This window comes from Quercus lobata, chromosome 1 (assembly GCF_001633185.2).
Source record: "Quercus lobata isolate SW786 chromosome 1, ValleyOak3.0 Primary Assembly, whole genome shotgun sequence".
NCBI classification, from domain to species: Eukaryota; Viridiplantae; Streptophyta; class Magnoliopsida; order Fagales; family Fagaceae; genus Quercus; species Quercus lobata.
The window spans coordinates 14,053,869-14,078,955 of NC_044904.1; the positions used below are offsets into that span (position 1 = coordinate 14,053,869).

Below are 25,087 nucleotides of genomic sequence, written 5' to 3' on the forward strand. Positions count from 1 at the left end.
ATTATCTTAATATGTGATTGTGTGTGAAGAGAAAAAGTGAGTGGGGAAAAAGAGGGAGAATAATACTTTTTATTATTTTATTAGGTAGTTTATATTATTTTATTGGGATGTAAGGTGAATTGTAAAATGAGTTGATAAAATAGATAAAATAATGCTTAAGGATGCAAAATAAGTTTTTTTTTTTTTTTTGCATTCCTGGATGCTAATGATCTGAGGTTGTATATATACAACCTAATATTCATGGTTGCTAAACATAAAAGTAACTATAAAAGTACAAGAAAGATGAAAGAGAGAGATGGGAGAGAAGAGAGAGAATAAGTTGATAGGTTAGTTTATATTATTTTATTGGGTTGTATGTAAAAATAAAAATCATGATATTGGATGTATTGTTGGATGTGTTAGTAAAATAAATAAAGTAGTATTTGAGGGTGTAAAAATATGTATTTTTTTGCATCCCTATTACTAGTGCTATAAAAGTAAATTAGTACTTGGCAGTGCTGGACAAGCGGCGCCCAGGGGGGGGGGTGCAGAGGAGGTTTATTGAGGAATGAACATGGTACTTGGATCAAAGGCTTTGCCAAAAATTGTGGGAAGCTGAATAGTGTTATGGCCGAGCTGTGGGCTCTCCGTGACGAGCTACACCTGGCAGCAATGAAAAATATACATAATCTTATTGTTGAACTTGATGCTCTTGCCGTTGTACACCTAATGAAAAATCCTATTACTAACCTCTCTCTTGAATCGTTGCTTACTGATTGCAAGCTCCTCTTGAAAAAGTTCCCAAACCTGCAAGTAGTTCATGCGTATAAGGAAGCTAATCAATACGCGGATGCTTTAGCCCGTATTGGTAGTGTTAGAGATGTTCCTTTCATTTTGTTTGCCCTCCCACCGCATATGGTGGATCAGCTTTGCACCTTGGATAAAGAAGAGGCTTTTTGTAATAGACTGATTTAGATTCAAATCATTCAATGCATTCAACCCCCATTACCAAAAAAAAAAAAAAAAAAGAAGTAAATTAGTACTTAGTGATAAGTCATCAATGTCGATAAGTTTTAGTAATAAGCACAATAATGTGAATGTTATTACCATTTATTTAGTTATAGTTTAGTTATTGCCATTTTTGATACAACCTTTTTATAAAAAGGGGAGAGTGAGCACTCGTGATTAGGAATCAAGTTGAATAATACCGAGTTCTTTCATTTCCTTTCTTACTCATTTCCCTCTAATCTGCCCCTCTTATTCTAGAGTCTAAACTAACCTCAAATTCTCTCTATCATTTCCAATTTTCACACAGTCCACTTTAGTCATTAATCACCAAAATATAAAATCCTCATCACTTTAATTATTTGTTTTATTAAGTAGGTCCATCAAAGCCTAGAGTAGTGTGTTTTTTTTTTTTAATTGAATCCCCCTTTTATCAAAAGAAATTAGCTATTTGATTTCAATCAGGCAACTTATTTATATTATTAATTCTATTGTTCTCAAGCAAAGCGCCCGTGGCCTAATGGATAAGGCGTCTGACTTCTAATCAGGCGATTGTGGGTTCGAGTCCCACCGGGCGTGAGATCTTCTTTTTCATTTTGGGCTGGGCTACCTGTGAACAATTCCATAACTGTCGGCTTACTGCCTTCTGGGCCTCTTACAAAGGCCTCAAATCTTATTCCTTTTGTTTTCTGATCATTCAAATACATTTTCGAGCTTTAAAATTACCATCTCTTCATATCTATTTCTTTCAATGGAAATATTTTTCATGGAAATTCTTTTGCCAAACAAAAATTTATTCGAAATATTTCTTTCATATCTACTTCTTTTGTTTTGTTTCATAGCATTACTGTTAGACAAATTGCAAACCTTAGGTAGGCCATTGTTTCCACTCTTGTTCTGTGAAATGCTCCAAAATAATTTTCCATTTGTTTGACATATATCTCTGCATGCGAGAAATGTTTGACTAGAATTTTTTTTTTTAAAGAGTAAATGTATTAAGAGGAAAGGAGGAAAACGGGTCCAGACCCATCTCTACCTTCTAAATAGAAGATCCAACCTAGAAGATTAGAGATTGTTATGGGTCCATCACAATTACAAAATGCTGCCCAAGAAGCAATGTTATGGGCTAAATGGTTTAAGTTCCAAGGAACATAACAAAATTCTCAACAAGAGAAGGATTTAAAGAGGCAACTACATTGTTTCTCAAAAAAGAAAAAGAAAAAAGAGGCAACTACATTTGAGATGACATAGACAAGGAAATCAGGAGGAGGGGAAGCTGAAGTCTGAAGAATCTCAATTACTGTGCTTGAATCAACTTTAAATCGAACACAAAAGAGAGGTTGACCAAGGCAGACCATTTAAAGGCTAAAAGAGCTACAATAACTTTCCAAGAAGAGGATCCGATGGAGGAAGAAGTGAGCGGGAAAATAGGATATCACCATTGTCTTTCTCGCAAACAGCAGCAACCATGGAGTTGTTGGGCCTGATTGCTACATTAAAATTGATTTTGACCCAGCCTAGAGGAGGCGGAAGCCATTTGGAGGGTTTTGGGTTTTTGAGAACAGCCCATGGTTTGATTAGAATGTTACTTTTGGGTTGTGTTGATACTAATATATTGTACTCATTCCAATATATTTTGAGCTAACAACGTTTTTGATTGACACCAACGATGACGAATTGGTATCATAAATTTAATCTCAAGATGTTAAGATTTAACATCTGAATAGTATTATATGATATGAAAACCTTTAAAATTTATTTAATTAAAAAAAATATTTAACTTTTAATTGACATCCTCAAAGTGACACTTGTCTCCAATTTCTCACAATTTTTAATATCAAAATTACAATATTGGTTCCCAGAAATAAGAGATCCACCAAGTCACCACCGTCAATGCCATGTGATATTTTAACAGCCACATCAACAACAAATATTAATGGTAGCAACCAAATCCAAATACTATATAACATAAAGAGAACGGATCAAAATTTTAAAACTTTTATGGTTTGTTTGGATCAAGTGAGAGTGAGCAGATTTGGCTTAAAATTTATCTATTTTCAGCCAAATTTTAAACCAACTTTACTCTACTCCACTCCACTCCCCTTCACTCTCCCTCCCTCCCTCCTTCCCACCCACCAAATAAGCCTATTTAAATCAAAATTACACTAAATTATAATAGTATAATTTGCAATTTCATTTTTCTGACTGTTGGGTCTGGTGGTGGTTGCAGAAGTGTAGTAAAAGTAGAAATCATGTAGTAAATGTAGTAAAAGGAAACGCATCAAACATGTTCTATGGCTTACCAATCTTTGACCCAAAGCCATTATAGCAAAATATTGAGAACAAGGTTGTTCCACAAGATATATACATGACTAGATGTACGTGCGTATAATAAGCAAGCACGTCAAACATTACCTACTCTCATCACACTAATTATGTAGAAGTAGAACCCAGCAACCAAAAGAATTGCCTGAGATTAATAAATAATAACAATAATAATTTAGAATACGACTCAAACAAGATAAATAAATAATACAACGCGCCCTGAGAGTGACAAAATAGGGAAATGACAACCATTACCCCATGAGAAGGTGAGAACATAAACCTTGTATAATGGCCCCCAACATGTCGTAGCCAAGCTCTACTGACAATTACAGTTATACGATAGAGTTCAGTAACAGAATCCAAGGTCTTCTCCAGAGATATCCAGAACACATTCCTGAGCTACTTCAGCTATGAGACTAGTGACACAGGAAAGACCAAAAAAACAAAAAATAGGGTATGTGGGAATCAAAGATTAACATATATTATAGGACTTCCGTAAAAAGAATTGTAGACAACAGCAACCTAAGCAAGAATCCCCCTTCTCGTAAGTGCCACTGAACACCAACTTGCATTAGTTGGCAGCTGGTTTTGCAATGGCCTGCTTCATAGCCTCAGCATATGTCCTGTGTTGATAGGTGAGTGTTGATTCAAGCAAATCCCAGAGCGATGTCTTGGGGTCCCAACCTGGAAAACCCATAAACTTCTGTCAAATTGTTTCTAAATCTCGAGGCTCTACGAGATAAAAGTAGAGTAGAAAAGAATCCTACCAAGTTGTTTATGGATTATGGTCATGTCAGGAATTCTCTTGTCACTATCGTCATATCCAGCACCGTAGAATTCTTGGGAGCTCACATCAACTGTAGGTTCTTCCAGAGAAGGTTCACCACTTACTTTTGAATAAACCTGTATAGTGGAAGAACATTAATTCTCAAATCCCAAAAAAGCATAAAAAGGCAATAATTAAGCCAGTCTTTTCCCAACCAAACACACATAAAACAATCCTTCAACTCACATCAGTCATCATTTCAGCAAGCTGCCTAACTGTAACTTCATTGTTAGGGTTGCCCACATTGAAAATATGGCCATTGGCTCTAGCGGGATTTTCCTGAAAATAAAGAAAAGGATCACAGTACTCAGCCACTGTCATGTCAAACATACATTTAAAATGAAAGAAAAAGGGCAGTATATCAGAACGCACGATCATCAACATAACAGCTTCAATTGCATCCTTTATATAAACGAATGTTCTCTGGGAAACACCACCATCCACAAGCTTGAGTGGCTCATGACGCAGTAGATTCTGATACAGGAAGGACATGATTAAAACAAATATACAAAACAAAAGAGAAATACTCTAAAATATCTACATACACTAAAGATGCGAAAAAACTGATCATACATTGCTAAAGCATGCCAGAACTCTGGGAACGCCCTCACTTGGACCATCAATGCCAGGAATGAAATCCATTCTGGGTCCAATCCAGTTAAAAGGTCTCACAATTGTGAACTCCATACCATTCTCTGCACCTTCAGCTGTAACAAGACAAGAAGTCAGCAATATTCATTACAAAATACCAATTAAGAAACAGCCAAGCCGATGGAAAAGGTAGCAAACCATAAATCAGCCTCTCAATCAACTGCTTTGCACATGCATAGGACCATCGCTGCTTCTCAATAGGGCCAAAAATGCATGGGGATTCATCTTCTTTAAGAACGAAATACTCTGGCTCCTGGAACAAAATAGCAAATAGAATGAGTCAGCTCATAGAAAGTAAGGTATAAAACAAACCACATTGACTTCAAAGTAATGTAACATATTCATATTAATCTAATATCTGCAGATAAACTTAAAGCAATAATAAGAAGAGAAAAGGGATTGTTTCTTCGTAACTTGCATTAAACTCTGAAATGTCAATCTGATCCAACCAAAAATGTAAGGGCAACCATTAACTCACAATGTCAAAAGTGAGTTATAATTCTATCATAAGAAAAGCAGTTTTATACCTCAGTGTATAGAGAGAATGGTTATTACTCCAAATAAGTACTCAGAACAAAGAGAAACTGCCAGCCAACCTCATTTAAAAACGCACACAAACACCCACAAAAGCTACCCCTCATAAAACACACATGCCTATAACCAACCTCATATAAACCTTAAGAAACCTGTTGACCCTGAAAAAATTAACCAACCTTGTAACTCACATAAGCAAACACACCTCATAACCAACCCCTCTATCTCTCTCTCATATGATAAAATTGTAACATTAACCTGAACCAATTCATGTTACTTTTTTCTTTTAAAAAAATGGCACTGAGCTATAGCGCAACTGGCACTTACTCCTCCCATAATAATGGAATGGTGAGTGAGGTCGTGTGTTCTAGACCCACAGGTGGGTTGCGTGTATTAAAAAGAAAAAAAAAAATACTAATGTCATTCTAGAATCTTTCCACTTCCGAAATGCACTCCAACCATCTCTCTCTCTATTTTTATTTTTTTAAAATTAAAAAAAAAGAAAGTAAATTCTCTCATAATTCAAAAACACCTAATGACAGGAATAAATAAAATTACTGAGATTTTCGTCATCTAAAACTTTCATCAACTTCTAGAAGACTAGAATTCTCAACAAATACATGCATATGGTTATAGGCTACAGAAATTATCATTTTTTTTTTATTGAATGCTACAACTCAGTCAGCTATGTGTGACAACAACAAAAACAACCAACCAGCCACAGGCCCACATAAGGGAGGCGTGAAAAACCCATATCTAAAATAAACACACAAGAATAACTACTTTTAGATGAAAACATATAAATAAATAAACGAATAACCACGGCATTAGTAAGACTATCATCATTGGAACAAAAATATATAAAAAATAAAATAAAATTCTCTACAAACAACCCGCATTGTCTGAAAATGGCTTTAAACTCATAATGTATAGAAGATGGCTACCTAAAAGAGAGCTCTTGAAAATCAATAATTTCTATATTAAATGAATTACCCGTGCTTTTGTACAAAGATCTTCAATCTATACAGTCATTCATGGCAGTTCAAATTACTAGTATTATTTATTACACTTAAAATTAATAATCAATCATTCCTACACATATCATTTCAAATCTTGATCCACATTATACATCCAAAACATATTTACATCAAAACAGCAAATGCTGAGCCACAAACTATCTGAATTACGCAACCGCCAAATTAATCACAAAAAAGGTAGCAAGAAAATCACAGATCTGATCTATACCAAGAATTGCCAACAAGTAAGAAAAGATGAAGAAAGCGAAGGATTACCTTACGAAGAGGACTGTCTTTAGGAAGAAAGCTCCCAATCGTTTTCCCGTACACCTCACAAGTAGAGAAGTGAATGAGACGCTTATTGTTCTCTGAGCAGTACTTAACCTAATCAAATCAAAAATCACAATCACACACATCACCGTCAATCAAATAACAACCAAATCTTTGTAAAGCGAACGTAAAATAAATAAAAGTTCCAATCAATCAAATCAAATTCCAATTGATTCCAAATGCAACAAGAATTGAAAAAAAAAAACGCGATTTTGATCTCAATCAATGCTTACCACTGGGAGCGCATCGATGAAATTGCTGTAAATCGTATCGAGTGGACGCGTGTTGTAGTCCGCCGGAGTACAAATCGCCGCCAGATTTATCGTCTACGACAAAAAATTCAAGAACAGTTTCAAAAAAAGAACGAAGAAATTGAGAGAATCTGAAATGGTAATGTGTAGAGAGAGGAGTGGAACTAACCAGATCTGACATCTTGATGAGGCCTTCGAGGCGAGAGTCGTTCTTGATGTTGAGGCGGTGGAACTGGATGCGATCGGACCAAGGGTGAGCCCCCGCGGGCTCGAGAAGGTGCTTGATCTTGTCGCTGTAGACATCGAGACCCAACACCTTGTGCGGCGTCTCCGCCATGAGCTTTTCGCAGAGGTGGGAGCCAATGAAACCACCAGCTCCGATCATGCATATCGTCAGAGGCTTGATTGGTTTCCCGTCCAGATCTACCCTCGCCGCCATTTTTCTCTGTTTGAAGCTTTTCTTTGTTGTTGTTTTCTTCGCCTTTTGTGCACTGAAAGAGTTGAGTTTTTGAGAGAGAGAGAGAGAGAGGAATTTGGATTGGAAGGAAAGAATGTGACTTGTGAGGAGAAGAGAGGTGAAAGGGATATTTGAAGGGGGAAGAGAGAGCGGAAAGGGAGGGAGGATGTATTTCTGTGAGTGGATGTGACTCCTTTGCACTTCCCTCTCGGCCTAAATTAATTGGGGATTGGATTTTTTTTTTTTTTGGAACACTCTCGCGCGTGTCAATGATCAGGGTACTCGCGCTATTTCTGGCCCCGCTCAGGCGTTATTTTTTTTATTTTTTATTTCTTTTACAGATATTTTCAACAATAACAATTATTAGAATTCATACAATAATAATAATAATAATGTTTTAAATCAGGTTTATAACATACCTTATATAATCAGAGTACAATTATAAAAGAACCTAATCTTTGTCAAAGGTCTTGTAACTGAATTAACACCTCCCTATATATAAAATGCTTGGGGGTCTAGGGGAGAAATGATTTGAGCTGTAGGATTAGTAGCATGTTGTAATTATTTCTCAAAAAAAAAAAAAAAACTTAACTTTTATAGTTGACAAGTTGTTATAGGTTTTTAATTTGAATCAATTACTAAAATTACTTTATTGCTCATTAGTAAAAACAAATAATAACTTACCACATAAGATTTATTATGAAAATATTGAATAATGAGGTCCAATAAAGATAGAGATTATTTATTTGAGATTATTTATTTTATTTATAAGGAAAAGATGTTATTTCCTTTCTCAAGTCAAATTTGTGTATGTTAAAATTTTCTATTCCTCTCTATTTAGGATTTTGCATTATTATATCAGTTAATATAGATAAAAGGGTGATAAAACCTACTAAAAAAATGAATATTGAAATAATTCAATAATATTGAAGTCGTTATTTCATGGATGAGTGTGAGTGTGTTTTTTTTTTTTTTGAGGGTATAGTTACTAAAGTAAGAGTGTTTTTATTTTTATTTTTATTTTTGCTGAGAATTACTATAGTAAGAGCTAGTTTGACAAAGAATAGGAGAAGAAATTATTCCCTTTCATCAGTCAAATTTGTGTATGTTGAAATTTTTCGTAATAACAGGCTTTTCAATTTTTTAAAAATGTTGAAATTTTCTATTTATCTCAATTTAGAATTATGCATTATTTAATCACTTAATATAGATAAAAGTGTGATAAAACCTACCCACAAAAATGAATACTGAAATAAGTCAGTAATATTGAAGTTGTTAGTTCATAGATGAGTGTGAGTGTGTCTTTGAGGGCATAGTTACTATAGTAAGAGCTAGTTTGATAAAGAGTAGGAGAAGAAATTATTCCATTTTCTTCGGTCAAATTTGCACATGTTGAATTTTTTTTCTCTTGCAATAAGAGGCTTTTCAATTTTTAGAAATTCTTGAAATTTTCTGTTCATCTCAATTTAAGGTTTTGCATTATTTAATCACTTAATATAGATAAAAGTGTGAAAATGAATATTGAAATCATTATTTCAAGGATGAGTGTGTGTATCTTTTTTGAGAGTATAGTTACTATAGTAAGAGCTAGTTTGACAAAGAATGGGAGAAGAAATTATTCCATTTCATTAGTCAAATTTGCGGATGTTGAAAATTTTCGCAATAAGAGGCTTTTTTGATTTTTTTATTTTATTTTATAAAATGTTGAAATTTTCTATTCATCCCAATTTAGGGTTTTGCTTTATTTAATCATTGAAAAAATATAGAAGTGTGATAAAACCAACCTACAAAATGAATATTGAAACAAGGCAATAACATTGAAGCCAATGAGTGTAACTGTGATTGTGACTGTGACTGTTCTTTTTTGAGGATGAGTCTCGTCGTGCTTCTATCTATTTTTAATAATTAAAAATTGCAAAGCCCTAAATTGAGATAAATATAAAATTTCAACATATTTTTAAAAATGAAAAGCTCTTATTGGAATAAATGGAAAATGTAAACTTTTTTTTTTTTGGAAGAAAAAGTTCAAAAAGGCTGGTATATATAAAGAAATAAGGAAAAAAGCGGTTTGCTATGGGTTTTATTTATTTATTTTTATTTTAATTGTTATCAATATATGGTCCGTGGGTCATAGCTTTTATATATATATATATATATATATAAAGATTATAAAAAAAAAAAAAAATTGAAGAGAATGACAAAATTTAGTTACACATATTTAGTTAAGAGAATGACAAAATTTTGTCATTCTCTTAAGCTTTAAAAAAAAATTGAAACCTTTAAAAAATAAATTAAACATATATTTAGTTACACATAATATATATGTATTATTTTTTATTAAATTCAAACACATGATAAGTGGGATCCTTAATTAAGTTCTCCCCCGTGTGTGTTTTTTTTACACTTTTCTAATTTATACAACTTGGAGATATAATGGATTATCTTTTTCTTATTTTTATTTTGCTGATTATTTGTTACCATCTTATGGTTGCCTATAAAATTTCTTAGAGACTCTTTTTTAACACCTCACCTCCTTATCCATGTTAAGTGTATGTCTCCATTCTAATCTTTTATCACGAAAGTATATGCCGCCCCTTCCCCATAAAAACTTTGAAAATACACACGTTTATTTTTATAATTTACTAATTTCAAAAGGCAACCATAGAGTTCCTTCCTTTATAATATAGTTGCAAGCTTTTAGTCTATTGTTTTAGTAGGAGAAAACTTGGGTGTGTATATTAAGTTATCTATTGATTACATTGACCATTAAAATACAAACAAAAAAAATTATCTAATTGATTATACAAATGCGGACAAATGAATACATCTTTGATGTGGATGATTTAAAAAAAAAAAAAAAAACTGCCTCTGAGCACCCACGTTTAAGGTTAAGAGTTTTGAGAAAATTTCAAAATAATTAGGGTAGAAACATGTACCAAAATTTATGATTTTTGAAATATGAAGTGAGTTTGAGCCCCATGTAAATAGCTTACAAATAATATTCATTAGCCTAGTTGTTATCACCTAAATACATCACTCTATATGTTTATTAATGATAAAATGTATGAAAAGTTGGAAGTGTTTTTATTCTATTGTTAAAAGCCTTGTAATTCAGTTGACATTTTTTATTGTTTACAGTGTAGACATTCAGAGTTTAAATGGCCCTTACCCAACTACCACATTGTTAACAAAAAAATTACATCACTCTATACATAATTAACGATCATATATGAGGTTTCATGTCTTTATTCTAGCTCCATTTGTTTTTCTCCTAGAAGAGACATCTTTAAAGTGAACAAATTATAACAAATTATATTGTCTCATGCTTCTCCACAACTAGACTTCCAATGCAAGAAAACAACAAAATAATTCACAATTCATGAAGAAAGGAATAAGGACAAATGTATAATTTTATTAATCATAACTATTAAAAACATGTATGGAAAAATGAATAAAGGCATAAGAATTCTCTTTTAACCTTATTCCATGATTTGGCCCACAAACAATCTTGCTAAGGATGATGCTTGATGAATCATTCCCAATCGAAACAACATATCATCACCTCCATTATTTTAAAAGTTTGACGAAACATATTTATTACAGTTATTCACAGTCGGCATGTACAGAGACTTTTGAAATCTTTTTATTTTTTTTTATACAAAGATATAAATTTTATTATAGTCTAATCTAAGTGTATATGTGTGTAAAACTCATTTCTGAAGACTTGTATTCCGGCCCTTGTCCCCTACATCCCACAAACACTTATACTTGTGGAGTGATTATCGCACCAAAAGTGTGTGATGGGTTTTTTGAAATCTTAAAAGCTCTAAAACCTTTGAACTAAAAAAAAAAAAAAAAAAAAAAAAAAAAAAAAACCTTTTAATACAGAGGATGCTTAAAAAAAAAAAAACCATTTTGGAAGAAAACCAAGAGCGGGTTTCAATGTCCCAGCCTATTATTTTCTTCCAAATTGGTTCCCTTCTCTTTTTTGAAACTGAAAATGAAAGATTAAAAACAAAAGAGATGCTTTTTTTTTTGGTGGTAAATGATGGGAAATTGTATATATATGACAATGCAATGAATTGTAAATGGCAATGCAAGCTATCATTTGGACGTACAATATTTTAAGAAACCAAGGATCTAGTTATCTTGGGTTACAAGCGATCGAGAAAAAAAAAAGTCATCTTGGGTTACTGTGCAAAACTATCAGACAATATTTTGTTGCTGGATCTTCTATCCCATGAAATGTGGAAATGTTTAGGATATACTTCTTTATCAAAATAACACCACACCAGATATAAGAGATTCATGTGCATGTATAGAAAAATGAATGGAAATCAGAAGGAAAATTCTATACCGTGAAAATTAAAACTCCTGCCGGCCAACATCATGAAAGGAAAATTCTACTATTATTAATGGGAAAAAAAATGTAAACTAATAAGTTCAAAGAATGCTTAAAATACAAAATAAACTGTGAAAAATAACTCTAAATCTACCATGAAAATTCTAAAGCATCAATGAAGAGAAAAATTAGCCCATTTTTATCATACACGTGATCCATCTGCACTCAATCAATCAAAGGCGATGTAAAAAATCAAAAAATGCAACAGCAAAAAAAATGTGAGGCCACCTTTCTTGACACACATTCATGCCCAGTTGCCCACGTACTCATGCATTGCTCTATTCGTGACTCAAAGAGTCAAAGGCAACGACACATGTTTAGCAATGGCTAGTACAACAGCGTGTTGTAGTGGTACATTGTTCCAATTGCGACTCAAAAAGTCAAAAGCATAACATGTTCAGCAACGGCTAGTACCGTAGCATGTTGTAGTGGGCGGGTTTTGGAGTTGGCTAGCTTGTATTTGTTGGGAAGGTGATGAAATGGAAGAAGATAAGTGAGGAGGCGGTTTTGGTTTACTTTGTGGATAGAAAGAGATATCAATTTTAAGGAAAATTTACATTTTACCATCCTAAACTATATCCCTAATTACATTCTGCGTCCTAAATTTTTGGAGGCATGTTTTGCACCTTAAAATATGATTATTGTTATACTTTGTATACCTACATTAAGTTTGCTATTAACTTGGATGGAAAAAATGTGGCATCACACATGAAGACCTAATTGCCTTATTCTTAATCCTTTAAAACAAAAGATAGATTACATTTTACCACCATAAATTATACTCATTATTACACTTTGCATCATAAATTTTAAATTTAATTTCATCCAAGTCAATAACAAACTTAATGGCGGAGTACAAAGTATGACAAATGCCATAGTTTAGATTGCAAACTTTAATATGGTGAATAGTTTAGAGTGGTGAAATGTAATTTTCCCAAATTTAAAAATGTAAACACCACTTAAAGATTAAAAAAAAAAAAAAAAAGAAGTTTAAACGTTAAGAGTTTGGGAGAGGGGGTTTGTTTTTTCTTTTTTCCGTGGGAGTTCAAATAGCTAGTAACTTACAGAAACAGATTTATAGAGTTATCTTAAATTTAGAGGATTTAAATTTGTAATTTATCCTTTTTTGACCCTTTGATCTTAAATTTTGCAAGATTTTTTTTTTTTTTTTTTTTTTAAAGTATGAGGGTATTTTAGAACTCGAGAAAAGTCTAATCTAAAGAAAGAAATTCTATCATAAGTAGTATAGATAGTATTAGTAATTTCTTATTATTGTAGTGATTAGTGTTTTTATTTGATGATAAGAACAATCATTATAGAGTGAAGTTCATACGTTAAAATTCTATTATAATTGTCTTAAGGATATACATTAACCATCCATTTGGAAAAAGTTTTATGAAAAAATGAAAAAATTGTCAAAATAACTAATTTTTTTTTCTTTTTTTTCTTAAAAAATTATCTAAAATGATTTACTAACTCGTGTGTCTTATATTTATATTTAAAAAATTGAAATTTCCCTTTTGGGTAAGTAGGATAATGGGATTTCACAAAAAGTCTACGAACACAGTACACAGCACTAATATTATTATAGTAATATTAGTACACAGTACTAATATTATTAATTTATTATAGTAAACAATAAAAATAGTAATATCTTTTTGAGCAAAATAAAAATAGTAATATCTTGTCAAGTTATCAATACTGTAAATAAATTAATCGCGATAAAGCTAGGAAGTTTCCGTAGATAGCAGCGCGTAATGTTGCTCTGATCAACGATGTCAACTCGTAGGGAAAGTCATGACTCATGACGTTTTCTCTTTTTCTCAGATCGCGATTGTCCAATCGAGGCATGTGACTCGCCTTGTTCCAATGAGCTGTATATATTCATGCTCACGTGGGTCATATTTCTCTGTTTGTGCTTTGAGGCTTGCCACTGCTAATTGGGTCTCCGATTATTACTGCACGCGCTTTTCTGACGCTTAGCGACCAATTTCAAAGGAATCCTATATCTCTCTTGCCAGAAGCAACCAAACTTATCTTTATCAACTTTCTATTTTGTTATCTTTAATAGTTTAATTTGTTGTTTTTATTTACCACTTTGGATAAGATTACTGTAAGAGCATCAACCATGCTATTCATGATAAATCTGTTTTTATGCAGGTAAATGTTAATGAGCACCGTACATATCTTTATCAGATTTCTGTTTTGTTATCTTTAATAGTTTAATTTGTTGTTTTTATTTACCACTTTGGATAAGATTACTGTAAGAACATCAACCATGTGCTATTCCTGATGAATCTGTTTTTAATCAGGCAAATGTTAATGAGCACCGTACATATCTTTATCAGATTTCTGTTTTGTTATCTTTAATAGTTTAATTTGTTGTTTTTATTTACCACTTTGGATAAGATTACTGTAAGGGCATCAACCACATGCTATTCATGATGAATCTGATTTTGTCTAGACAAATGTTAACAAACATCGTGCTGTGCTTGTTTAAGGTTAAAGTAATATGAGTTTCATTTAATAAAAAAATTGTATAAAGTTGATCTTAAAGCTTATAAAACTGACAAAATAATGACATAAATCTGAATGACGGACACAAATTCTGATATAAAGCGGTGTGTTAACGGGTACCTTATGGTGCTCAACTTGAGTCTCTCTACATCCAAAACTTAAAAAATAAAATTGAGTCTCTCTAATTAAACCAAAAGTTAGGCTAGAATTTGTGATAAACGACTAAATATGATCCAAAATTTAATAGCATGCATATAAATTTTGACAGCTAAATTGTTTGGTTGATTTGAGACTTGTTTTGTCCGTGCATGAATTAGAATGAGATTTCGCTCTCTCTAAAAAAAAAAAGTAGGACTTATGTTTCTTTCTATATAATTGTTAGTGTGTTATTATTATTATTTTGATAAAGAGAGAGACTACTAGCGTATCAAGAAATTAATATATAGAACAAGTATAAACAATCAAATATAACATTCATGTGTTTTTTCCCCTTTGAAGAGAGGATGGGGCTTACTACTCCCTATTTTATCTCTCCTCGCCTCGTTGTCCATTCATTTTCTTTTTCATCTCTATCTTATCAGTGACAAAGCCAACTAATTGAGGTTGAGAAAATGCCGAATGGGCTTTAACAACTGAGAAGAAGTGACGGGTGGGGTTGGAGCACCTATGGTCTCACCTTGTCTTGTCCCCTCTCTTAAAGCACGAAAAATCTATGTGAAATAGGATGAAACAGGAGAAGCTGGGCCATTTTGCTATATTCCTACTATTTTCCTTTTTCTGGAACTAACTATATTTCTACTAAGTTACTAATTGTTCATTCACATCTCTCATATTTTAATTCAAATAAGCTACGTTGGCCCCAAGCAATCATATGAGAGGGACTGCATCAGTAGCAAACAAATGCATCCTATGTATATATATTATCCTTTTCATTTTGTAATATATATATATATATATATATATATCCATTTTGGCACTTGGCACACATTGAAAATATAACAATAAGAATGCAAATTTTACAAACAGTGCAATTCTAAGATATACCCTTATTAGTTCTAAAGATTCTTAAGGCTTTGAACTCGATTGATTAAATTTTCCCCTTAGGCAATTGATTTATTTTATTCTCATATATAAATATATATATATATATATATTAATATCCAAAGTTAGAAAAAATTCAATTATATTTTAATTGGATTCTCAATTTTGCACCACTTATCCTATTTAATTTTTAATTTTGTGTTAAGTGAATTATTTAGGGTAAAAATCAAAGAGTCCAAATCCAATTAGATTCTAAATTGGATTTCAATTAAAGTCTAATTTTTTATCATGTGTCATCTAAGTTTTTATATTTTGTGACAAGTAAATTATTGGGTGCAAAAATCGAAGAGTCTAAAACCAATTATATATATATATATATATATAAAATGAGAAACCATTACATATTTTTAAAATATATGGTTTAAAAAAAGTGTAAACTAATATTCTGTATAATTTGAACTGAATAATTATAATTATTTTTAATTGTATTTGTATATATACACGAGACTATACACTAGTATTTATAATGGGTGATTTTTTATGATACAAATTAATTTTTTATTACTTATTGAGAAATTAAATATGTGTAATGTACACATAATAATGTCTTCTTAACAGATTTTAAGTATATATTTTCTTATTTTTTTCCCAAGAAAATATAGTAAATTTAAAAGTAACATATCGAGCGAGGGCTCCATTTTACATGCAGAGAGAAATATATGTTTAGTGGCCAATGTCAATGGACACATTACGATATAAACATAAATCTACTCTTAAATATGTGTTTATATCGTGTCCAATAACCACCGGTCACTGGACACAAGATAAAAACTTACGAACAAGTTTTTTCACGTAAGAGGAAAAACAGTGGGGTACTGTGAGCCGAGTCTTTTGGCTGAATATTGCTAAATTTGAAGTTAATTTGTGTTATATGTACTGTTTCAACTTATTTAGGAATGTGAGGAAAGAGAGTGAATTTCGGCAATACCATTGCCGAAATTCAACAAAAGTAGGAGAGATAAATTTTTTATTTTCGGCAACACCATCACCGAAATAGGAGGGAAAATTTTTTATTTTTTTTTCCCTCCTATTTCGGCAATGCCATTGTCACATTTCACTTTTTTTTTTTTTTTTTTTTTGAAATGATATGTGCACACAATTTTTACAATATTTTTACAACATTTTTACAACAAATCACAGGTAATTAGTTATTATTAGTTAAAATTTGAATTTAACACTGAGATTACTTTTTTAATCCAACAAATATAACCTGCCACTTAAAATTTGTTGTAAAAATATTGTAAAAATTGTGTGCACATATCATTTCTTAAAAAAAAAAAAAAAAAGAAAGTGAAATGTGGCAATGGCATTGCCGCATTTCACTTTTTTTTTTTTTTTTTTTTAAATTTTCCCTCCTATTTCGGCAATGCCATTGCCACATTTCACTTTTTTTCTTTTTCTTTTTTTTAAGAAATGATATGTGCACACAATTTTTACAATATTTTTACAACAAATTTTAAGTGGCAGGTTATATTTGTTGGATTAAAAAAGTAATCTCAGTGTTAAATTCAAATTTTAACTAATAATAACTAATTACTTGTGATTTGTTGTAAAAATGTTGTAAAAAATTGTGTGCACATATCATTTCTTTAAAAAAAAAAAAAGAAAAAAGAAAAGTGAAATGTGGCAATGGCATTGCCGAAATAGGAGGGAAAAAAAATAGGAGGGAAAAAAAATAAAAAAATTTCCCTCCTATTTCGGTGATGGTGTTGCCGAAAATCAAAAATTTCTCTCTCCTACTTTTGTTGAATTTCGGCAATGATATTGCCGAAATTCACTCTCTTTTCTCAGATTTCTAAATAAGTTGAAACAGTACGTATAATACAAATTAACTTCAAATTTAGCAATATTCAGTCAAAAGACTCCTGTGAGCCTGTGACCCACACCAAATTACTGCATATAGCAATACCAAGGACCACCGACAAAAAATCTATCAAGCAAGCACCACGCAAATAATTCAGCGCGTGAGGAACATACTCAAATTCTGAAGCGTGGTTGAGATGCTATGTACTAATTCTTTTCTAGCACAATTAAGTGAGGTACCGACAAAATTATCCTCAATTAATTGACTAAGCTAGTCAAGTAATAGCTGTCTTGTACAGAGTCTACAGTGTGAATCTGATGATTTTACGCGGAGTTTTGATTGGGCGGCGGTTGCTTGAACCAAGCTGGTTTTTTGCTTTGTTGTTTATGTTAATGGTGTAAAATATTTAAAAAAAAAAACTAAAAAATATTTCAACCAAAGTATCCATAAAAAATAAAATAAAATTAAAGTATCATAATTATGGATGAGATACGGTAAAAGATAGAGAAAATATCAACCAATATATACTTTTTAATTTTTTTATTCAAATATATACTTTTTAATCTATTCATGAAAGTATTCGCTTTTTTATTGTTATTATTTTTTTCCTTCTCTCTGTCAATTTGTTCAAAGATATATTTTAGTCAAAATCAGTTTGTTGCAATCTTTTTTAAACTAAAGCAATGATAAAATTTTGTTACCACGATTTAATAACTTAATTAATCATTAATACTTAGTACTTACATTATCTATTCATTATTAATGGTTTCATTGATGTATTGAGATATTTTTCAAAAGTGTACATTTTTTATTTTGGCTCCAAATTGCTTCTTAAGCAATAAATTGATGAAGTATGTTTCAGTTATCTCAATCAATAAAATCTTTTGTCATCGAATAAGATGTCTGAAATTTGAATCAAAAGTCCGTTGCAGCTATTTTACTTGATTGGATAGAATATTACAAATTCGACTCAACCTTATTATTATTTAAATTTATTTTTACAATTTTCAACCTAAAGACAAAGGGAGAGAGAAGCCAAGAACCTTGTAAGTTGTAACTCAGTGACATTCCTTGGTTTCCTTTATAAAGAGAATTAGGATTTGAATTTTCCTCCCAACTTGTTTTAAATATTAATAAATAAATAAATAAATTACAAAGATAAATATAACTTGTTAGGATGTAGCTTGTAATATTTAAGGCATGAAATATATTTGTGTGACATACTAACAATATTTGCCTTTTTAAAATTTATAATGATATGTGTGAGAGGACTTTCGTCTCAGCCCCCAATCAGGTATTGTTTGCTTTGGGATGGGCAAGGATCGACCTACGTCCCATCCGCACGAATTTGCTCAATTCCACATCAGGAAGAGACGCCTCCCACCTTTGCCTTATAAGCCTTTGGCCTAAGAAATGGTATACCACTGCTACATATGCGAAGTAGAGCAAGTCTCAAAAACTGCTACCTCATACTGTGGTAGTGCACTCCTTCAGGTCACACATGGCCGAAAGCTTATGAGGCAAGGGTGGGAGGCATCTCTCCCCGATGTGGGATTAAGCAAATTCGTATGGGTGAGACGTAAGTCGATCATTGCTCATCCCAAAACGAACAATACCTGATTGGGGGCCGAGACGAAAGTCCTCCCACAATATGTAATTTGGCTATTTAAATCAAGTTCCCTAAAATTCCCATAAAAAAAATTCTTGAAAACTCTTTTGGCCAAGTTACAATTTGATCCCTGTACATTTGTTATACATTAGTAAAAGTACACTACAAACTTTGTCGTAGCTAACGGCTATAATTCCTATTAAAAAATTAACATGACTATATATTTTAAAATTTTAACCACTGGATTGTATATTCTTTATATTCTTAACATATATGTCAAATTTTATGTCAATTGGATATTATTTACTATTTGATCCATAAAATTATTTTTATTCATAATTTTATATTACAAAAATTTGAAATTTAAACATTTGATTGATGACATAACTATTGATCTTTATTTTTTCGAAAATTTTGCAGGCATGTAGGATATTAGAAGAAAATGCTATCTAATGGTAGATTTGTCAAAATTCACATTCGATAAAAAGTTATTGAGTAAAATTGTAGCTATTAGCTACAACTAAATTTGTGGCCAACTTTATCCAAAATATATTACCTTAATTCAAGAAATTTAAAATTCTATTACCAAAACTTTCAATAAATTTAATATTTATTTTGATTAATCTATCAATACTTATATAGTCTTATATAGTAAAACTTACACTAATATAATTGTAAGGACTCAATTTGTAACGATCCCAAATTCGTATTGGGTTCAAATGTTAAAGGCCCAAACAATAAATTTGTAGAGCGTGGATGTCAAAGAACTAGGTTAACTTCAAAAGAAAAACGATTAGACTTAACGTTTATAGATGGATTAGCACCAATATAACGATCAATTTCTCCTTGAAACAAGTTCAGTTCTTTCTCATAAGGTTTTCTTCTAAGTGCTCTTTGTTTAGAGGTTCTGATCTTTTCTCTCAATTCATTCTTTCATGTTATATACTGCCCTCTTGGTGTCATCTTCACCACACACGTGTAGGTTGGGTTCGGGGGATCCCTTCCTATCCCATCCAACACCTTTTAGAACCTCCAACCAGCAGCTGTAAGGCTGCCTCATCACTGTTTAGGCATCACCTTCACATTAATGCAGTCAGAGAGTTGGTTGAGAGGCAATTAATGCAGAGACAACTGTTGTTAAAGATATTTGTTTACCTTTTTTTTCTTATCCTTGGTCCCATGTCCCACTTTTAGTGGTAACATAGCTCCGAAGTGTGTTTGTAACAATGTGGCATTTAGGTCGTCCTCGGACTCATATTTCCGAGAAGGATTTTGTCCTCGAACGAATACTGAACTCACCTCACGTGATATCTACTCTTCCTTTCGTTTGGTTACCCTTATAACCTGATATGGGCCTCCTCAGACAATTTTACGTCCTTGGATGGGCCACAGACCCAATTAACACGATAATAATTTATTGATTAACCGGCCCCCACAATAATTATTGTGCCATTTGGCTTAGCATATGTAGGTATTATGATAGTCAATTTAATCAAGGTGAAATTTTATTAAAATATTTCAAGGGACTCACTAATTGTTAAGAATATTTGTAAAATATCTTTTATTTTATAAAGAATTTTTAATCTGTATATATATATATATATATATATAAAACCGAAACTTTTGAAACTCCCACAATTTTTCACATCAGCACAATATTAAAAAAATAATAATAAAACAAAAAAAAAAATCAAAACCAAAAAAAAAAAAAAAACGTCATAAATTTTTAATTTTTAAATCTAATTTATTTATTTTTTATAAAATATATATACTCTCCTTTCACAAACCAAATACTCTTCCCCGATATAATTCTGAAACCAAAACCCTTTGAAACCAAAACACGCAAGGCAGAACCTCTCCTCTTGACAAAACTAAACCCAGCACCCCTCCTTTCGACATTACTCACCAAACGCAGAACCTATACACTCCCTCAAACGCAGATCCAAGCTATTTCACAGAAAGCTTGCAAGGGCACGACTATGGGAGCCAACGTTTTCAATTTGTAACCCAGCCTCCGTATCAGAGCATTCTCTCTCGGTATCTCTCAATTAATCTATGAATAAACTCTTTTCCTATTGTCTTTAATTAGGTATTTTTGTCAATTTAAGGATTTCGTCTTTAATTAGGTTTTTTTTTTTTTTTTTTTTTTTTGTCAATTTAGGGATTTCAATTCCTAACCCCTTTTTCTCTCTATTCTTTTTTGTTGAAGTCAAGGAAACACTCATAGAAATTCAAATTCTACAGGTTTTGTAAGAAAGTGGAGATGTATTGAAGATCCTCCCAACCTTCAAAATCTAACAACAATCCTACAAGTTTTGCTTTACCTTCAAGTTTTGCTTTATTTTGCTATCTAGGTTTTTTAGCACATTTGATTTAGCTTAGCTTAATCATTTGTTTGATTGAATAATTATTTGGGCACCTAAAATGTCAGCCTTCTTCAATCCCCTGTTTTTTTTTTTTTTCAAACCTTCTACCTCTTCTATACAAGTTCATGTCTTTTTTAATCAAATTTGTCAAATTTGTTTAGAAATCTGTAACTATAAACAAATTTAATTAGAACTTTATAACCATTTATTTATTTTAATATTATATATATTTTTGGTGCACCAAACCAATTCATGGCTGTTCAGTTTATAATTCTTTGTACATTTGTGTTGTTCCTTCTCTGCAACAGATTTAAAATAGCAGATTTCAATGAATACCAAACAGCAACAGATATAATTCTTTGTACATTCGTTTGCTGTTTTAAAGCAAGTTTCATTCTTAATTTTTGCTCTTCCATTCACTTTTATTTAGATTTAATATTCTTGATTAATTTCTGCTTTTTTATTGCCTTTCTCTTCAGTCTTTTCCTCCATTCGAATCAAGGTTAAAGGTATGGTATTCGTTTGCCTCTATACTAAATTTTTGATTTCTTTTTAGTATAGGGTTAACTATTTGTCTATGTACATCTAATTTCTAAATATTGTAGTGTTCTGTTTACATTTAAAGAACTCATGAAACTCAATTTGAATTGTAACTTATTATGTATAAATAATTTTTTTTTTTGAATTTTAAGTAATTAATAATTGCATTGGTATGCTGTTGAGACACACAATCCAAATAAAACTGTAAAAGAGTCATGAAGGTTGGTTGAATTTTACTATGTTTTAATGATCATGTTGATTATATGTGCACTTTACCTATAAACAATTGCATTGTTGTATCTTATGGAGTTTGATTTTTACAGACTTAACTTGAATGTTTTAAAGCTAGAACTCGCATGAGCAAATTATATATATATATATATATATATATATTTAGAAATCTTGCTCCCACAATGATGATTGCTACAATATATATAAATATATATATATATTTATATATATATTTTTACATGTAATTACTTTCTTCTAATTTGATATACAATTTAAAGAATCTATGCGCAAAAAGTGCCTAAGACCATCTATCAAGTTACATATTATATGAAAAGGATGAATAGTTTCATTTTTGTTGTTTGCTTTATTATTATTATTATTATTATTATTATAAGTTCCACTGAATGCAAAGTTAGCATTGGATTTTGTGGTTGGGAGAGTGGAAAAGAAGACTAGCTGATTGGAAGCATGGTAGACTGAAGGAGTAATTCCATCTCATTCTTTATTGTGATGTCTTTGTGATCTTCTTTCAAAGCAAAGTTGGTACTTTTTTGTAGAGTTTTTTGATCTGTTAGATAGAGAGGTTTTTCTGTGCTTTTGTTGTTGGAATTCTGGATTTTAAGTTTCAGTCTTGAAATTCAATCTCAAAGTAAGCAAAAATAGAAATACATGTTTGATCTGATTCTCTCTCTTATATACCTACAATTGTTTTTGTTGTCTCTTTGAGTTTTTGTTATAATATGTAACATTGGTTACGCATTTTTGGATTGGATATTAGCTTTAGGATGTTGATTATAATGACCAAATTTTGTATAACCTTATACACATTCTTATGCAGTGACCACATGGCACTTCTTAAAGCTTTTGAAGGATAGAAGGATGCAAACCGTAATCAAAAGAGTCATTTCACCTTGCAAATGACAAAGAATATAAGAATGCAATTGGTAGATCTATTTAGCATTGGCTTTGTAAACAAATTGATGAGTGCTAATGTAAGTTCTTTAAGATTTTCAAATTTTAAGACATTTGATTTACTAAAATCTTATAGTTACTAAAAACTTTCCCGTGCATCGCAAGAGTTAGCGACTAGTTTATTGAATTCGAGATCATAGAAAATATTGTATAATTTATCGGATTAAAAATATTAAAATATCACTTATCATATCAAACATGGACTAATACATTGGATCATGGCAAGATTTTGGTCTTGTTGGGCTATTCCTAAATTAGGCTACATCTTAGGGATATTTAGAAGGCCTTAAATCCCAGACATAAGATCTTCTTTAGGGCCAAGCCCAACAAGTGGGGTCCCCTTTTCTTTTGCTAGGGTTGTACCTATTTACTAGCTATTACATTATATTGCCACTGGTTCCGTATTTGTGAGTTTATCTCACATATTGCGAGATAGAGATAGAGATCTTATTAGATGCTAGGCCGAATTAGGGGTCATTATATTTATTTTCTATTTTTCATTTTAGCTTGAATTATTAATTAATCCTCTAATATTGGGCAATATTTAATTTGATCAATAAACTATTAAAATTATCCAAGTAGTCCTTCAACCTTCAAAACCAAATCAATATTATTTTCTGGTATTTTTTTAGTCAATGTACGTGTTGTTTTTAAGGGTAAATGGCAAATTACCTGTTTGGCCAAAGTTTTAGTTTACCCCTTGTTGATGGCCATTTCGGAAGCCCAAGTGGAAGGGAGAAGCATAGCAACACGGACAGAAAGGAGTTGGCAAACGGATAGAAAACCCATTAAGTTCAAGCGGCAGGAATAATGAATCACAGGCTCATGAGATAAACAAATGGGCCTTGAGGAAGTAAATGGGCTCAAAGGAGCCCAAAAAGAGAGAAAAAGCAAACCATGGGCAGTATATGATGTGGAAAAGAGAGAATGGGCCACGGCAGACCCAAAGGAATGAAAGCAAAGAAAGTAAAGGGTCAATAGCAAGCCCATGAACCCCAAGAATGAGGAATAATGTAATTGGGCCGAGGAAACCCAAAGAATTCAGTAAATGCCCATGGTAATGCAAAGTTGAGAAAATGGCCGAGGAAGCCCAAGGGAAGCAAACTGGCCCGAGACGCTCAAGAGAAAACAAATGGGACACAGGAGCCCGCTAGTGATGTAACACAAGAACTAATGACTTTGTTGGGCCATTAGGGGAAGAATGAACGGCAGGCTTAAAGAGGCCCAGCTAGATTAAGGCAAAACAATTTCGTAACAGGAATGATAGAGCGGTATGGTAGGAGATGGTAGCAGGAAAAAGGTGGGCTGAAGAAAAAGCAAAAATCACCATCAAGCAAGGCCCAGCCCCAAATAGGGCAAGCCATAAAGGAAAGGGAAATCAGAAAATGGTCAAGAACGGACGGCAGACTGTGCAGGCCAACCATGGCAGACGCGTGAGCAGCAGGCAGATTTTGGACAAACATGGAAGAGAGGCACGCGCAAGGCCCAAACCTCACCAACCTGTACCCAGCCAATACAGGACACGGTGAGGTCATGAGTCAGAGGTAAGAGGGCATGGTTTGGCAGTGGGGAGAGGGGAAAACCTATTTTGAGGTTCCTGCTAGGGCTCTTTTGGGGGAAGTGTCCTGCTGGGAAGACATACCACCTAAAGGGGCAAAACTGAGCTGGAACCACTATGTGCATGCCATGAGGGATAGGGAGAGAGAAGGCACCCACACCGTAGCAGGAAATGGTGCCACGGTAGACAAACAAAAAAAATAGCTTTCTTTTGTCTGGCGATGGGGAAGACGGACCAGTGGTGGTGGGCAGGTACACTCAGACCAAACAAAGGTGGTTAATGGCTAAAATAGTAAAATTCGGTCACGGTAGGCACTATAAAGAGGCCCTTACTGTGTACAGGAAAAGGGGAGAGGAAAAAAACCACAACAAGCACCACGGTATTGAGAACTTGAAAGCTAGGAAAATAGAAACAATGATTAAGAAAGAAAAAAATATAAGAAAATGGGAATAATAGAAAAGAAGGAAAGAAAAATAGAGAGAGTTAGAACGGCAGGCATGTACCAATAGGTTGATTCCCTCTCTCCCTCTTAAAATCTTACTCTCTGCCGGAAAAGAAAGGTGTTCTTGTGTACCAACCATTTAGGTCCACTTCTCTCAAAGTGATTAATTTT

General features: G+C 32.3%; 1 protein-coding gene and 1 non-coding gene across 2 annotated transcripts; one reads left to right on the forward strand and one right to left on the reverse strand.

The window, feature by feature from the left end:
• The first annotated feature begins 1,490 nt into the window (after window positions 1–1,490).
• On the forward strand, window positions 1,491–1,563 carry TRNAR-UCU. Its single transcript has one exon. It is a non-coding gene; the product is annotated as a tRNA-Arg (tRNA).
• Window positions 1,564–3,422: 1,859 nt separating this feature from the next.
• LOC115980087 (UDP-D-apiose/UDP-D-xylose synthase 2) lies at window positions 3,423–7,563 on the reverse strand. The gene is made up of 9 exons (XM_031102362.1): window positions 7,087–7,563; window positions 6,900–6,992; window positions 6,613–6,720; window positions 4,925–5,039; window positions 4,709–4,842; window positions 4,508–4,609; window positions 4,322–4,414; window positions 4,077–4,212; window positions 3,423–3,993 (listed from the first exon to the last, which is right to left on the reverse strand). The coding sequence occupies exons 1-9, from the start codon at window positions 7,354–7,356 to the stop codon at window positions 3,881–3,883; spliced, it is 1,164 nt and encodes a 387-aa protein (XP_030958222.1). The 5' UTR covers window positions 7,357–7,563; the 3' UTR covers window positions 3,423–3,880.
• Between the last annotated feature and the right edge of the window lie 17,524 nt (window positions 7,564–25,087).